Genomic DNA, 17,162 nt, shown 5'->3' with positions numbered 1-17,162 from the left:
AAGAATTCGGCATTAGATTTCAGGGAAGAAATAACCCAGAAGATCCCACAGGAATTACTGCATCAATAATGCAACTGTTCTATTAAAAAACAACAGAATGATATACTCCTCAAAATTAATTTTTATGAGCATCCTTACATCCATGATCATCTACTCAAGTAATCAGATATATCAGCACTATCAGCTGTACATACTGTTATGGACATCCATATAATACTATGGTATACTCCTCATATTCATATCAACATCATGGGAAGGCATAATCCTATGATATACTCCAGTTTCGGAGCATGTGCTTACTGTGTTTGTCTTCACGCGATCCAAAAACCGAAGTATCAACACATAACAAGAGCTCATCTCATCAGAACATGGCCACTCTAAAGAGGTAGTTCAACTGGCAAAGAAGTGGTAATCGGCTCATTTCCCCGTCCACATTTGCCATCACCTCTCTGTTTCTGTCCCTCGAATTCAGCACTTATCTTCAAGACATGATCTCTCGCGATAGTTAATTCTGCATCTAGAGTAGTGATTTTACGCACAAGAGACTTGTTCTCATCCTCAATCGAAAGTAGTAATTTCTCTATCTTTGTGACTTTTGCCACATCATTATTAATTAAAGCTTCTTTATATGATTGCAACGATGTGGCAAGAACAGAGGGAGTTCCTTGTGTGCCCACAGGACCATCATCCCTCGCATCGTCTCCGGTAACTTTGGTTTCTGAATCTTCCTGAGACATAAAATGACATCGGCGTAAGTAATGATTCAAGTACATCATTTTAGCGGAGAGAAATTTTCAAACTAAAATAATTGGCACAAAAACTACATGCAAACCATTGAAATATATAGTTCTTTCCCTGATACATATACAATCTGCAACTGAACACTTGTACCATGCGTTATGCAAAAACAGAGTTACTGCAACTAGACTTAGAATTAAGTCATTGCAGCAGTGTAATCAACTCAAAAACAATCGAGCAGACTTGCAAAATATGAAATCAACGGCCGATTGTCACAGCTATACAATGCCGCTAATGTTCTAAAGTAACTTAACTGCAGCATCTCGAAGCATATGGGCTCACCTTGTTGCCTACCAAAGAAGGAGGCCACTCCATGATGTAGGGATGGACAGCACAGTCAACTCTATGATCAAAAAGCTTGTTTACCTTCTCTGTTTCCAGGCAGAAGGATAGGAGACACCCTGTATCCCTCTCATACTCAATACACAAGAACACAAAACCATCTATGACCCTCACAACCGACGCCATTACATGACACTCTTGTGAACACAGAGTGAAATCAACAAATTTATTGAGTGGGTGAATCTTGTGCGGCATCCATTTCTCAACGCCATCACCATCACCATCGGCTCTCCATAACCAAACATTAAGCCTTCCTTTGCTTGCATCGTAGTCATCTATGCAAACCAAAAAGAGCCTTCCATCCCTGGTCCGACCAAGTTTGATTCCTACAGGGTCTATGTCTTTCAAGGGCGGCGGCAAATCCATCCGGTATAGTTGCAGCGTCGCAGTGTTGAGGACGACCAGATATGCCTGATCTTTGTGTTTATCGTGGGCCAATCTATCAGGTTCATTCAGCGGCGTATCAGTGTAAAATGTGAGCATGCACTCGTCGCCTCCATCATCCCCAGGCTGCCGCCGTGTCGAGGTGTCCACCCACGGGAAACACTGCCACTCCCTGCTGTCAGATGAGAAGACAGAGAAACGAGCCAGCGTCCTCCGCCGCCGCCTGCGGCGACGGTCACAGACCACGCGGAACGCCCTCTGGTCCTCCTCGGAGAAGATGAAGTGGACATCGAGATTGATGAGATGGCAGGTCTCATGGGGCGGGCGGGGGATGATGTGCAGCGCCTGTGTGACGGGATTGTAGGCGGCGATCTGTCTGGTCCTCTGGTTGTGGAGGACGACGTAGCCGCCGCGGCAGCAATTCATCTCCCACCCGGGCTCACCGCTTTCTTCCGGGAGGCGGGTGAGGAGGAAATCGGAGCTGCGGAGGGCGGCGGCGAGGTCCGGGTCGGAGCGGCTTCGGAAGGGGATGAAGGCAGGGATGGCGGTGCCGCAGGGGGCGCTGTAGAAGCCTAGGAGCTGGGGCGGATGGACCGCCCGGAAGCGGCTGCGGAAGGCGGGGGACGAACGGACGGCGCGGAGGAAGGTGCGGCAGGCGAGGGCGGCGCGGACGAGGCTCGGGAGGGAGGGGAGGCGGAGGAAGATCTCCCGGAGGAGGTCGTCGGCGATAGAAGTAATGGTGGTGGCGGTTGCCACTGGACCATGCTTCGCCGGCGCCAGCGACGACGACGGTGGCCCTAACTGGGAGGCCATGGCTAGCTCGAACGGCGTCGGCGGATTTATTTTGGCTCCTGGGAAGGAAAACGGCGGCGGGACGAAATATTTGTACCGGAAAATCTCGCCTGGGTCAAATCGGAACCGATACAAACTCTGTTTAATAAATTTTTTTTCGGGAGGTAAAATCAGCCGGCTCCCCTACCGTCTGATCGCGTTCACAGACAGCCGACATCGTGATGCCACGTTCTTGCATGGAATGCCGGCCTTCCATGGAAACATCACTCGCTGCTCTCATCCGTCTGGTAGCACTGCTCCATAGCCGCCGGCCGGTCACATCAGCCATTATCATCCTAGAAGCACCGACAGTCGCCGCCCTTGCGGCACGGTGTCTCCGTCGCCACAGCAACAGTTCGCACATGGATATCCAAGGTGAGGATTTCACACTCCCACTAGGTATTTTTATCAGTTCTTGGATGAAGATGCATGCGTGTTACAATGAAACTTCAACGCGGCGACGCAAACTGTCTGCGTGTGTCTGGTTGGATCAAAACCGACACAATTAGTGGCCCAACACGCCGACACAAACGGACGAGCGTCCGCTTCTTGTTCGAGCGCGACCCGTTTCAGGACCAAATTTAGGTCGGTTTGGGTTAGCGCGGATACACAACGAACATGCGCGACATCCGTCCTTGTCCTTCCTCTGGCCCGCCAGTCGGTGTCACATTAGCCATTCCCCCTTCATCCCATCGACAACCACCACACCCGGCCGCCCCCCTCTTGCGGCCGCTGCCCAGTTTCGGTCACATGTGCACTTTAACTACTAGATATCATTCTTTTTCGAGTGAACCTCTCGGACCCCAACACAGGGGCGTTTGGTGAGGAGCTACGGTCCGGTGGTTGACAAGCCACCGATCAAAGGCGACCGGACTAGAGTGCTTTCATCAAATGATGCTTGTGGGCTAAGCCATTCCCATCCCAAGTGGTGGCCCAGTTCGGCCTGGCGTGGTCGGAAAGAGATTCTAAATCTCTATGTGCACCGAGAATAGATATCTATGTTAGCTAGCGGGGGCGGGCTTTCCCCTGGTAGTCCTGTTGCGTCCACTGACAGTCCGTCTCTTCTCATCTTTTTTTGGCTATACTTGTAGCCATCCATATTAGCTCCACATTCCACCCTTTTTGATTTCTGACCAAAAAGGCAGTCATCAGTCGCCCCCTTTCCTATTTAGCTTTGCTTACTGCTTATTATGAGAATAGGTCTCAGTAGTGCCATTCTTTTCTACGGGCTATGACACTCGGTAAAAGTACAACTGCCATGTGGGACACGTGGGCCCACAGGCCAAGTCCGAAGGTTTCAGTCAACGGTCGTATGCCGAGCAGTACGAGACAACTCTCGGTAAAGAAAGCGCGCCATATTATTATTTTTAAAATTTTAACAAATAATTTTAATGGTTCACTGATAACTGGGTCCTGTGGGTCCACATGTCAGGTCAAAATGTTTCCGTGACAGGTTTTTTTACCGAGCTGAACCTCATGGTTCTCGGTATAGATAACAGAAAGTGACAGAGCCGTCAGTTGTGAACGGGCATGCCACATGGCTACTCTTTGCCGTGTGGTGCTCTCAGATTTCAATATAACGCTGCAGACTCTATAAATGGGCTGATGTAAGGGCATATTTATTCCCCAGTGGTTTTGGTGATTGATGACAATGCTTTTGCGGACTAATCGTGTGCGTTAAGTTCTTTCAGAGAATCATCCATTGGCACGAGACGATTTCCTCCCCTCGGTGTTTTATTCAAGACGGTGTAACTCCTGCGTTTCGTTGTTGGTGGACTAGTTTCGTAGGAGTCACCGTACTATTAAGAGGGGATCCGCTTTGGTAAGACTAGGGTGGAATCAACACGTACACATCCCTATCACACCCGTCGTCTTCCCTTTGCATCTTTGGAGCTGCTCTTCTCTTCCGGTTCCTTCTTCGTCCTGTGCCAGCGGTAGTACCGCGATCTACAGCGGTAGTACCGCCGAAGCCCCCCAGCGGTAGTACCGCTCCGCCGAGCAGTAGTACCGCTCTCAGCGGTACTACCGCTCCGTTGAGCGGTAGTACCGCTCGAGGGTTCGGCCGTAGTACCGCCGTAGTACCGCGCCTACTACCGCCTCGATTCGGGATGATGTTTTCTCGTGTCGGGTTTTGCGGCACTACCAGCGGTAGTGGAAGCGGTAGTACCGCTCTGAGCGGTAGTACCGCTCCTACTCCGCGGTAGTACCGCTCTGGGGCCAGTGGCCTGGGTTCCCCTTCTGCGCGGTAGTACCGCTGAGCAGGGAGTGGTAGTACCGCTCTCAGCGGTAGTACCGGCCTACCCCAGCGGTAGTACCGCTCTGTGCGGGGCTGCTCAGTGGGGCAACGGTTGGATGTGTTCCCCCACTATATAAAGGGGTCTTCTTCTTCTTTGTTCAACTACCTCTTTCCCCCAAAGCTCCATTGTTGCTCAAAGCTCCATTTTCGCCCGATCTCTCTCCCTAGCCAATCAAACTTGTTGATTTGCTCGGGATTGGTTGAGAAGGCCCAGATCTACACTTCCACCAAGAGAAATTTGATTCCCCCCACTTATCCCTTGCGGATCTTGTTACTCTTGGGTGTTGAGCACCCTAGACGGTTGAGGTCACCTCGAAGCCATACTCCATTGTGGTGAAGCTTCGTGGTGTTGTTGTTGTTGTTGGGAGCCTCCGATTGTTGTGGAGATAGCCCCAACCTTGCTTGTAAAGGTTCGGTCGTCGCCTTCAAGGGCACCAATAGTGGAATCACGGCATCTCGCATTGTGTGAGGGCGTGAGGAGAATACGGTGGCCCTAGTGGCTTCTTGGGGAGCATTGTGCCTCCACACCGCTCTAACAGAGACGTACTTCCCTTTAAAAGGAAGGAACTCCGGTAACACATCCTCGTCTCCACCGGCTCCACTCTTGGTTATTTCGTGCCTTTACTCTTGCAAGCTTACTTGTTGTTTCATCCCTTGCTTGCTTGTGTAGTAGTCATTATTGCATCATATAGGTTGCTCACCTAGTTGCACATCTAGACAACCTATTTTGTTGCAAAGTTTAATTTGGTAAAGAAAAGGTTAAAAATTGTTAGTTGCCTATTCACCCCCCCTCTAGTCAACCATATCGATCCTTTCAATTGGTATCAGAGCCTCGTCTCTTTATTAAGGACTTTATCGTCCGAAGAGTATGGTTGACACTAACGATGGTGCGGAGGAACACTCCGGTGTGAATCCCATCTCATCTTCGGCCGAAGGGGGAGCCTCGGTCTCACGTGAGGAATTCAATGTGGCTTTAGACACATTGAAAACCTCCATGACGGAGGGACTTAAACTATCTACCTCGCCTATGAAAGTGGGTGATCCCACTAACAAGGTGACGGATGCTAACTCCGATAAGGGGGAAGCTAACAATGAAAAGAGTCCTTCTACTAGTGGTAGAAATGGCACCGGCATCTTTGCCCATGTGGAACCTCCTATCTATAAAGGACCGATTCCCTCCACTCATTTAAATCATGCCGGTCCTCCTCCTAAGTATGTAAAAAATGAAGATTTTGATTCTTGGGTTTATCGCTTCAAGCGACATTTAAAACATGTGAACACTAACCTTTGGAGAATCATTGAAGAAGGTTTCTTTCCTCATGACCCAAGCAACTTCACCCCTCGAGAAGAAGTGGACAATCAATTCAATGAGAGTGCTCTCTTCATCATCCAAGATGCTATCCTTCCCGAAGATCTTCCTCATCTTCGACCTCATTCCATGGCTAAAGACGCATGGAAGTGTGTCGAGCGTATGTACAGAGGAAGTGCTAGCATTCAACGCTCCAACTATGAAGTGGTGCAAGATGAAGCCGATGAGTTTGCAATGAAAGAGGATGAAGAACCTCGTGAGCTATTTCGAAGAGTGACCAAACTTGCGGTCGCACTCCGAGATCATGGGAGTAAGGACACGGATGACAACTGGATCAAGCGCAAGTTCCTCAAGGCCATGATGCCTTACAACAAGGCCATGTCCTCTGTCATCCGCCAAAGACCGGACTTCCACTCCATGTCCTCTAGTGAAGTGTTGGATGAGTTTATTGCAATGAACATCTTGGATAAGACCGCCGACAATGCGGTGCTTCGTTCCCAAAGGGCTAAGAAGCCCAACCTTGCTCTGAAGGCCAAGGTTATGGTGGAAGAAGAGGAAGAAGTGGAAGATGAGGAAAGCAACCCCGAAGACACCAAATTCGATTATCATGAGCACATGGCCCTTGCTTCAAGACAATTTTGGAACAAGAAGAGTTCTAGACCCAACTTCAACAAGAACAACTCCAGTGGCGTCAAGGGCAAGCAACGAGTTAGAACTTGCTTCAACTGTGGCAATGTGAGCCATTTCGTAGCGGATTGTCCTTACGAGAAGCGGGAAGACAATGGTGGCAAGTTCATTCGGAAAGACAAAGCCAAGTCGTTCCCCAACAAGAACAACTTCGCCAAGAAGACTCCCACTCGTGGGTTGGTGGTTCAAGAAGAATACCAAGAGGATGACGATGATGATGAGAATGAAGAGGCAACGGCCATGGCATCCATTGCCATTGCTACTCCCCGGGTGTCTCTCTTTGAATCACCCAACGAAAACATCACCGCTAGATGCCTCATGGCTAAGGCTTCAAACAAGGTAACCCCCAACATCACAACCACCATCATTACTAATCCCTCCGTGGAGGATTGCATTGATGGACATGTTGAGTCTAATGAGGAAGTGAATGAATTTGAGTCTTTTATGAGTAAGCTCAAGGGAAAGTCCAAGAAGCACTTTGTTGCTCTCTTGAAACAACTTGGTGAGGCCAATGACATGATCGAGGCTCACGAAGAAACCATCTCCAAGATGGAAGGTCATAGTCGTGACTATGCCGATGAGATATCGGATCTCTCTAATGCTCTTGAGGAAGAGCGTGTGCATCGTTTGACTCTTGAGGAGTCACACAACGATGACCATGCTAAGTTAAAGAAAGATCTTGATCATGCTCTTGTCATGTCTCGTGTGCTAACCTCCGAGAAGGCTAAACTTGGGGTTGATCATTCTAGACTCAAAGAGGAGTTTGAGATACTTGACAAGGCCCACAAGGTCTTGAAGGGTACTCATGCTAGCCTTAAAGAGTCTCATGCTCAACTCCAAGTTAAGCTAATCAAGGAAAAGGCCACCTTTCCTCATATGGTATTAATAGATAATGCATGTGCTACTAACCCTTGTTGCGAGCATGTGCATCTTGTGGAGGAAAATGCCAAGTTGAAGGATCAACTTGAGAAAGGCCTTGTGACTTGCATTCAAGGTGAGAAAAGCCTCAACAACCTTTTGAGCAATCAAAAGGAAGTTGTGGCCAAAGAAGGAATTGGGTTTGCACCCAAGTCCAAGAGCAAGAAGAAGAACAACAACAAGACCAATCGTCCTCCACCTCTCAAACAAACGTTCGTGAAAGAGGGAGAGGGTGCTTCTAAGAAGAAGAAGGAGAAAGTGAAGGAAGTTGATGTCCAAAAGGGCAAAAGCATTTCCTCAAACAAAGCCGACGACTTTAACCCTTCATATGTGTTGTGCCGTGCTAGTGATGGACATGTTTATGCTAGATTTGTTGGTTCTTCTTATGAGTACATTGACTGGTCTATTTGGGTTCCCAAGACCCTTGTTACTAACATCAAAGGACCCATTACTAAATGGGTACCTAAAACCAAGCATTGATCTCGTGTAGGTGTTTGCTTCCGGTGGGGGATCATGGTTGCTCGATAGTGGAGCAACAAATCATATGACCGGGAGCAAGGACTTGGTGGTGGACGTGCAAGAGATTCCATCTATGCCCACCAATGTCGAGTGGGGTGATGCATCACATTCTAAGGTATTGGGTCTCGGCAAGGTTGTCATTTCTCATGATCTAACGATCGAGAAAGTCATGCTTGTTGAGTCCCTTGCATTCAATCTACTTTCCGTTCGTCAACTTGCACTCATGGGCTTTGCTACATTCTTTGACATTGATATCGTGGCCCTCTTGTGGAGCAAGACTCTTAAAGTAGCCTTTGTTGGGCATGTCGAGAACGGTCTCTATGTGGTTAACTTTTCGGAGCAACCCACTAAGACCGCGACATGCCTAATGGCTAAAGTTGACGTGGGATGGCTTTGGCATCGCCGTTTAGCCCACATCAATATGAGATCTTTATAAAGTCTTCTCAAGGGGGACCATGTTCGTGGACTAACAAATGTTAGTTTTGCCAAAGATCGTGCTTGAAGTGCTTGTATCGAAGGAAAGCTTCATGAAAAGGCTCACCCTCCTTCAACCATCATCTACTCGAAGAGACCCTTGGAGCTCCTTCACATGGATCTCTTCGGGCCTCCATCTTTTGATAGTATTGGAGGAAGAAAGTATTGCTTGGTGATTGTGGATGATTATTCAAGGTACACTTGGGTATACTTCTTCAATAGGAAGAGTGAGACTCAACAAACCGTCATCGACTTTGCAAATGAAGCTCAACGCCAACATGATGCAAAGATCTTGACAATAAGAAGTGACAACGGCACCGAGTTCAAGAACTACACCTTGGATGAGTTTCTTAGTGATGAAGGGATCAAGCATCAATATTCTGCACCATATACCCCTCAACAAAATGGTGTTGCGGAGAGGAAGAACCGGACGTTGATGGATGCGGCAAGGACCATGATGGCGGAGTTCAAGTCTCCATACAACTTTTGGGCCGAAGCCATCAACACCGCATGTCATGCATCCAATCGGCTCTATCTTCGCAAAGGCTTGAACAAGACTCCTTATGGGATACTCACCGGCAACAAGCCCAACCTCAAATACTTCCGGGTGTTCGGGTGTAAGTGTTTCATTCTCAAGAAAGGTGTTCGTTTGTCTAAATTTGAGGCTAGAGCTCATGAGGGCATATTTGTTGGTTATGCTACAAACTCTCATGCTTACCGTGTCCTCAACAAGTCCACCGGACTCATTGAGGAGACGTGTAACGTGGAGTTTGACGAAAATAATGGCTCCCAAGTGGAGCAAAGTGGTACTTGTGATGTAGGTGATGAAATTCCTCCTCAAGCCATAAGAAGAATGGGTATTGGTCAAATCCTACCCATTGAGGAACCCCTTGTGGCCGAAGGAGAAGGACAATGCTCTACTCAAGTAGAGCCATCACCTCATCAAGACCCACACGCTTTCGAAGAACAAAGTGAAGGCCCTCAACCTCGTGAACAAGACCAAGGGCAAGATCAACCTCAAGACGGTGGTGAACCTCTAAATGATGCCCAAGGTCAAGTTCTCCCCCTCGAGCAAGTTCAAGATCAAGAGCAACCTCGAGATCAAGAACAAGCTCAAGACGGCGCTCAAGATGATCATGTCAACCCTCCTCCTTCCACATCCGAGGAGGAATTAGAGCGTCATGCCGCGAAGATTGCTTCCAAACTCACCACCAAAGGCCATCTCATGGAGAATGTGGTTGGAAGCCTAAGAAAGGGGGTAAGCACTCGTAGACAATTGGCAAACTATTGTGAACATCACGCGTTTGTCTCTTGTGTTGAACCCCAAAAGGTCTATGAGGCGCTCGAAGACTCGGATTGGCTCAATGCCATGCATGAAGAACTCAACAACTTCGAGTACAACAAGGTGTGGAGATTGGTGCCAAGGCCGTCCGGGAACCACAACGTCATTGGAACCAAGTGGATCTTCAAGAACAAGCAAGATGCCCATGGGAACATCATTCGCAACAAGGCAAGATTGGTAGCACAAGGCTACTCCCAAGTCGAGGGTATCGACTACGGCGAAACCTTTGCTCCTGTTGCTCGTCTTCAATCCATTTGTTTGTTGATTGCTTATGCTTCCCATCACAACTTTAAGTTACAACAAATGGATGTGAAAAGTGCTTTTCTTAATGGTCCTATTAATGAGTTGGTCTATGTCAAGCAACCCCCCGGGTTCGAGGATCCCTACCTTCCGGATCATGTGTATCAACTTGATAAGGCACTCTATGGCCTTAAACAAGCCCCACGTGCGTGGTATGACCACCTTACCGAGTTGTTACAAGATCGTGGATTTGAGGTAGGGCTAATCGACCCCACTCTTTTTACTAAGAAGGTCAACGGGGAGTTGTTTGTATGCCAACTATATGTTGATGATATTATCTTTGGTTCCCCTAACAAAGCTTTCAATGAAGAATTTGCCGCTCTCATGACCTCCAAGTTTAAGATGTCTTCGATGGGAGAGTTGAAGTTCTTCCTTGGTTTCGACATCAAACAAAGAAGAGAAGGAACCTTCATCAACCAAGCCAAATACACTCAAGACATGCTTAAAAGATTCAAGCTAAGTGATGTCAAGCCGGCTACTACACCAATGCCTACCAAGTGTCATCTTGACATAGATCCCAATGGTAAAGCGGTGGATCAAAAGGTATATTGCTCCATGATTGGCTCCTTGCTTTACCTTTGTGCATCTAGACCGGATATCATGTTGAGTGTGGGGATGTGTACACGTTTTCAAGCCGCACCAAAGGAAAGTCACTTTGTGGCGGTCAAGCGAATCTTTCGATATTTGGCTCATACCCCAAACTTTGGCTTATGGTACCCAAGAGGAGCAAACTTCAAGCTTGAAGGTTTCACGGATTCCGATTGGGCGGGAGACAAAGTGGATAGGAAGTCCACTTCCGGAGGGTGCCAATTTCTTGGTTGCTCCTTGGTAAGTTGGTCTTCCAAGAAGCAAAGTTGTGTGTCTCTCTCGTCCACCGAAGCGGAGTATGTGGCGGCCGGTAGTTGTTGTGCTCAACTCCTATGGATGAGGCAAACTTTAAAGGAGTACGGTGTCATTTGTGACAAAGTGCCTCTTTGGTGTGATAATGAAAGTGCCATCAAGATTTCTCTCAACCCGGTGCAACACTTCAAGACGAAGCACATTGAGATTCGGTATCACTTCATCCGGGATCACATTAGGCGAGGGGAGATCAAGCTCAAGTATGTCAACACTCATGATAACCTTGCAGATATTTTCACGAAGCCCTTGGATGAAGCAAGATTTCGCGAGTTAAGGCATGAGCTAAATATCATTGATTTGAGCAATGTGACTTGAACCCGTGCACCCCCCACCACACTCAACTTGTTGTCTAGTTTAGATGTAGGCATGGACATAGGGGGAGGGCTGTTCTCTCAATGAACTCTTTCTCCCCCCATTATGCATAAAATGATCAACTCTTTCACATTAGCCATTTTTGATGGTACTTGTGCTTCAAAGATGAGTTTTGGTCATGGGCCCAAGGATAATTCTTCGCGGTGCCATACAAATTGACTCAAACATAGGTGGCTCCGGCCACCGCCCTCTCTTGAGAGAGGCCAGAGCCCGTCTCTCTTTTGTTTGATTGCCTTGACAGAGTGGGTTCCGGTTCGTTACTCGTGTTTTTGGTGTCTTGTTGATCTTTGGTTAGTATCTTTGCATTCCCGTCCTTTTCGTGCGTTTTTTGGGGTCTAGAAGCAGTTTTTGGTTGCTGGCGGTACTACCGCCGCTGGCGAGCGGTACTACCGCTCCAAGTGGTACTACCGCCCGCCAGCACGGCACTACCGCTGAGAGGCGCAGGGTGGGGGTTATATCGGGGCAGGGGGAGTTTCTTCTCCCCCATACCCATTCGCATGCCCCCTCGCCTGTTCTTCTCTCTCTGCAGCAACCGGCGCCGCGGGAGGGCTCCGGCGGATCTCCCTCTCCGGGCCGTCCCTCTCCATTCCTTTCGGTGGAAACGATCCCCACCTCGTCCTCTTGCCATGGATGCCGGTATTGCCCCCGTTCTCTTGTTCTTTTTGTCTAGGTTTCCAATCTAGCATCTTAGGGGCAGTAGCAGTTGCATCTCTAGATTTTTGGCCAAATCTAGGCTTGAGTTGGATGGAGAATGCTTCTAGGCAGTGTGGATTGATGTTTGGTTGGAGCATATTTGAATTTGGTAGGACGGTAGTTCCGGATCTGACCACGGTAGTAGGAAACTGCTGTTTCCCGCCCCGAGCGGTACTACCGCCCTCTCCAGGGCGGTACTACCGCTTGGAGCGGTACTACCGCTCCATGTGGAGCGGTACTACCGCTCATGGCGGTACTACCGCTATCAGATCGCGGTACTACCGCCCTCTACCAAATTCCCCTGTATTACTACCTTTCAGTGATCCTTTTGCTCGTGTTTTGTGGCTTATGCTTGTGCTTTCTGGTTGTTTGCGTGTTCTTGTGTGTGGTTCCAGGTGATGAGGTCCCTGAGCAGCAGGCTCGTCGTGTCAATCCCGGACGTGCCACGTCCAAGCGCTACCGTACCACCGAGCCCGCCGGAGGATCCTCAAGTGCTCCACCTCCACCTCCACCTCAACTCCAGAAGAAGCCAGGAGTCAAGCCAAAGCCCGGCAAGACAGTGCCAGAAATGCCGCCAAAAGAGTTCTGGGCAAGGCGCCGCCGCAACCCGTATGAAAATGACCAAGATCCCACTTTGGTCAACTGTCCGTTCTGGAACAGATTCCAGTTTGCCATCTTCTTCGATGTTCTCAAAGCGAAGAAGAATTTCTATGTCAACGTGCACTCCATCGACACCGACCATATGGAGCAAGATCCTGACTACTTTGGTGAAGCTCTTCAGATGTGCACTCAACTGAACATTCTTGAGATCCTGAAATTCAACAAGGACTTTGATGCTGATATAGTGGCCCAATTCTATGCCACGGTTCACCTTGGGACTGATGAGGGCATGACTCTCACCTGGATGACCAATGGCAAGCTGCTTTCTGTCAAGTGGAAAGCGTTCATGCAGCTGATTGGGGTGCAAGATCTAGGGCTTGAGTCTCCTGTTGGCTTTCGACCTCACGCCCGCACCCATTGTACTCACAAGCAAGCTCTCTGGCCATACTGCACTCTGAAGATCAACACTGAGACACATAAGGAAACCTATGAGCTGCCTGCCTATCTGGATATCCTTCACCGCATCTTCAGAGAGACTCTTTTCCCTCGCATTGGGAATCTGGACCAGGTTCACTCTTATCTCGTGGACATGCTTCTTTCCTGCCAGCGTGAGAAGGAAAATCCCACCGGAGAGTCTTTGGATATCTCTCATGTTATGTGGTCTGAGCTGCTGTCTGCTATCTCCGAGCGTAAGTGCCCGATCTATGGTCCGTTCATCATGCTGCTCATTGAGAAGGCTTGGGATATGTATACCCTAAGGTGCCTCTGGAGTGTGGAGAGTTGATCTCTCACGATGTCAAGCGTCTGAGGAAGAATGATCACACGGGCACTCAGGCCCCTAAGACTGGAGTTCCTTCGTCTGCTGCTGCCATGGAGACAGAGGAGGAGCCTGCCGCTGATGATGATGAGGATGATGACTACATACCTTCTGCGGCAGAGCCCTCTTGGGCTAAGAAGCTCAAGTCTAAGATGAAGAAGCTGTTCTGCATGGAGGCTCACGGCCAGTACATGACTCATGTTGCTGAGAAGAAGGCTCGCGATCGTCACAAGGAGCTCATGCGTCAGTTGGGTGCTACAGTCAAGAGTGGATCTGAGGACCAGCTTACTGAGGAGGAGGAGTGGATTCAGCAACACTGCCCGTGGACTGATTCTGAGGCCAAGCACTTCCAGACTGACGACGGTGGTGCCGATGATTCCGCTGGGCTCTGATGCATGTGTTCCACATTTGCTCTCACCTGGAGCCGTAGCAACACTCCCTCTCCTTTTTGGTGTCTCGATGCCAAAGGGGGAGAGAGTTTAGGGATTTGCGAGTGTGTCTTTGTCGTCTCTTATTCGTGTCTTGTCGTGTTTTCCTCGCATTTTCTTTGGTTGGTTTGTCTGTGAGACGTAAGTTCGAGTGAGACTTAAGTTCGAGTCATATGGTGTAAGACATATGCTACCTTCATTTCCAGTATCATTATCTATGTCTATCTAGCTTATGAGTTGCGTACTTATCCTGTTATATCATCTATGCTGCTCTCATACACCATGCTCTCATACACCATGCTTAGATTATTGGTCTCTAAAATGTAGGGGGAGCTTTGATCCTAGTATGTGTACTGTGCAGTCCAAAGCACTTATCTAAACTAGCACACATCTAGGGGGAGCCCATCTACATATTAGGACCGTGGGGTTTGTATGCTTACATATATATATCGTGTTTATGCAAATCCCGTGTTGTCATCAATCCACCAAAAAGGGGGAGATTGTAAGGGCATATTTATTCCCCAGTGGTTTTGGTGATTGATGACAATGCTTTTGCGGACTAATCGTGTGCGTTAAGTTCTTTCAGAGAATCATCCATTGGCACGAGACGATTTCCTCCCCTCTGTGTTTTATTCAAGACGGTGTAACTCCTGCGTTTCGTTGTTGGTGGACTAGTTTCGTAGGAGTCACCGTACTATTAAGAGGGGATCCGCTTTGGTAAGACTAGGGTGGAATCAACACGTACACATCCCTATCACACCCGTCATCTTCCCTTCGCATCTTTGGAGCTGCTCTTCTCTTCCGGTTCCTTCTTCGTCCTGTGCCAGCGGTAGTACCGCCGAAGCCCCCCAGCGGTAGTACCGCTCCGCCGAGCGGTAGTACCGCTCTCAGCGGTAGTACCGCTCCGTTGAGCGGTAGTACCGCTCGAGGGTTCGGCCGTAGTACCGCCATAGTACCGCGCCTACTACCGCCTCGATTCGGGACGATGTTTTCTTGTGTCGGGTTTTGCGGCACTACCAGCGGTAGTGGAAGCGGTAGTACCGCTCCGAGCGGTAGTACCGCTCCTACTCCGCGGTAGTACCGCTCTGGGGCCAGTGGCCTGGGTTCCCCTTCTGCGCGGTAGTACCGCTGAGCAGGGAGCGGTAGTACCGCTCTCAGCGCTAGTACCGCCCTGCCCCAGCGGTAGTACCGCTCTGTGCGGGGCTGCTTAGTGGGGCAATGATTGGATGTGTTCCCCCACTATATAAAGGGGTCTTCTTCTTCTTTGTTCAACTACCTCTTTCCCCCAAAGCTCCATTGTTGCTCAAAGCTCCATTTTTGCCCGATCTCTCTCCCTAGCCAATCAAACTTGTTGATTTGCTCGGGATTGGTTGAGAAGGCCCAGATCTACACTTCCACCAAGAGAAATTTGATTCCCCCCACTTATCCCTTGCGGATCTTGTTACTCTTGGGTGTTGAGCACCCTAGACGGTTGAGGTCACCTCGAAGCCATACTCCATTGTGGTGAAGCTTCGTGGTGTTGTTGTTGTTGTTGGGAGCCTCCGATTGTTGTGGAGATAGCCCCAACCTTGCTTGTAAAGGTTCGGTCGCCGCCTTCAAGGGCACCAATAGTGGAATCACGGCATCTCGCATTGTGTGAGGGCGTGAGGAGAATACGGTGGCCCTAGTGGCTTCTTGGGGAGCATTGTGCCTCCACACCGCTCTAACGGAGACGTACTTCCCTTTAAAAGGAAGGAACTCCGGTAACACATCCTCGTCTCCACCGGCTCCACTCTTGGTTATTTCGTGCCTTTACTCTTGCAAGCTTACTTGCTGTTTCATCCCTTGCTTGCTTGTGTAGTAGTCATTATTGCATCATATAGGTTGCTCACCTAGTTGCACATCTAGACAACCTATTTTGTTGCAAAGTTTAATTTGGTAAAGAAAAGGTTAAAAATTGTTAGTTGCCTATTCACCCCCCCTCTAGTCAACCATATCGATCCTTTCAGCTGATCCTATTTATTATACCTGGAGAAGAAAAGGGATTGTTTCCGTTGGAAAACACCCAATTGTGCAGAAATTAATTTGTCAAGAAACAATAATGTCAGCAAAGCAGCACCATTCCTTCTCCTAAACCATTGATTCATTCAAAGAATCTTGAACACATGATGCAGAGCATGAGAGGAAACAATCCAAGTACAATATCCTACTCCCCATAATATAAGAGTGTTTTTAGTTGCTTAGCAATATTAGTACATTTCTAATCGATCCCCTATAATTGGTTAGAGGAGTAAAAATCCAGTTATACTCCTCTAACCGGGACGCTCCCCTCCAAAGGGAGGTGGAGTGGACGATCTTATCAGAGCACACGGTCGACGGGAAGCACGCGATCGTCCACTCCGCCTCCAAGGCTAGATACCATGGCCGATGCTCCCCGCCACCCATCCGCAGCGCGGATCCCCACCGCCACGAGCGGGGATCCTCATCCTAATGCCGTTGCCCCACCGTTGCGGCCCCATCCCACTGGCTCTCCGACTTGGCCGACCTCCCTCCGCCACAGCAGCCGCAGAGGAAGTACCTCGGCGTCCGCTAGCAACCATGGGGGGCATGGGTGGCGGAGATAACTAACTGCATGACCCACACCAAGAAGTGGCTCGGCTCCTTCCACAAGGTGGAGCTTGCCACCCTCGTGTACGACCGGTGGCATGTCCGGTTGCACGGCGCCGCGACGCGCCTCAACTTCCCATGGGGGACGGCGCCCATCGATCTCGACCCGTGGCCACCGGGGTTGGTGAGGCGTTAGCTAGGGAGGATCGGGAGGCGAGGGAGCGCATGGTGGCGGAAACCGCCGTCGAGGAGTACATGGCAAATCTTCGCTGCCAGTACCCCGAGTTTGTGGAGGCGGAGTGGACGATCTTCTCGGAGCACGCGGTCGACGGGGAGGTCGTCATCCTCTTTGATGACGGCGGCAACTCCGAGGAGGACTTCGATGTTGAAGAATGGCAGCGCATCTTCCCCGACTGCGGCGACAACATCACAAGACCGGACCCCTTGGGTGGTGGGATGTCATGGGTGGATTGGCTCGCCCTCTATAAGGGTGACGATGATGATTAGTTTAAATTTATGTTTATTTTTAAGTTCAAGTTCATTATGTGTCGAATTTCGGTTGTTTA

General features: G+C 49.3%; 1 protein-coding gene across 1 annotated transcript; it reads right to left on the bottom strand.

The window, feature by feature from the left end:
* Nucleotides 1-377: 377 nt before the first annotated feature.
* LOC119309986 lies at nucleotides 378-2,337 on the bottom strand. The gene is made up of 2 exons (XM_037585862.1): nucleotides 1,081-2,337; nucleotides 378-728 (listed from the first exon to the last, which is right to left on the bottom strand). Exons 1-2 carry the CDS (start codon nucleotides 2,335-2,337, stop codon nucleotides 378-380), a joined length of 1,608 nt encoding a protein of 535 aa, XP_037441759.1.
* Between the last annotated feature and the right edge of the window lie 14,825 nt (nucleotides 2,338-17,162).

The sequence above is a fragment of the Triticum dicoccoides genome, chromosome 5B, assembly GCF_002162155.2.
Source record: "Triticum dicoccoides isolate Atlit2015 ecotype Zavitan chromosome 5B, WEW_v2.0, whole genome shotgun sequence".
Classification (NCBI taxonomy): Eukaryota; Viridiplantae; Streptophyta; class Magnoliopsida; order Poales; family Poaceae; genus Triticum; species Triticum dicoccoides.
Note: the sequence above shows the minus strand (reverse complement) of the source record. Positions and strands in the feature narration are given on the sequence as shown.

Excerpts from the sequence above, each read along its gene's own strand:
- LOC119309986 (XM_037585862.1), bottom strand. The coding sequence starts at position 2,337 with ATGGCCTCCCAGTTAGGGCCACCGTCGTCGTCGCTGGCGCCGGCGAAG. Across the intron at positions 729-1,080 it reads CTTCTTTGGTAGGCAACAAG|GAAGATTCAGAAACCAAAGT; the intron begins GTGAGCCCATAT and ends TTTATGTCTCAG.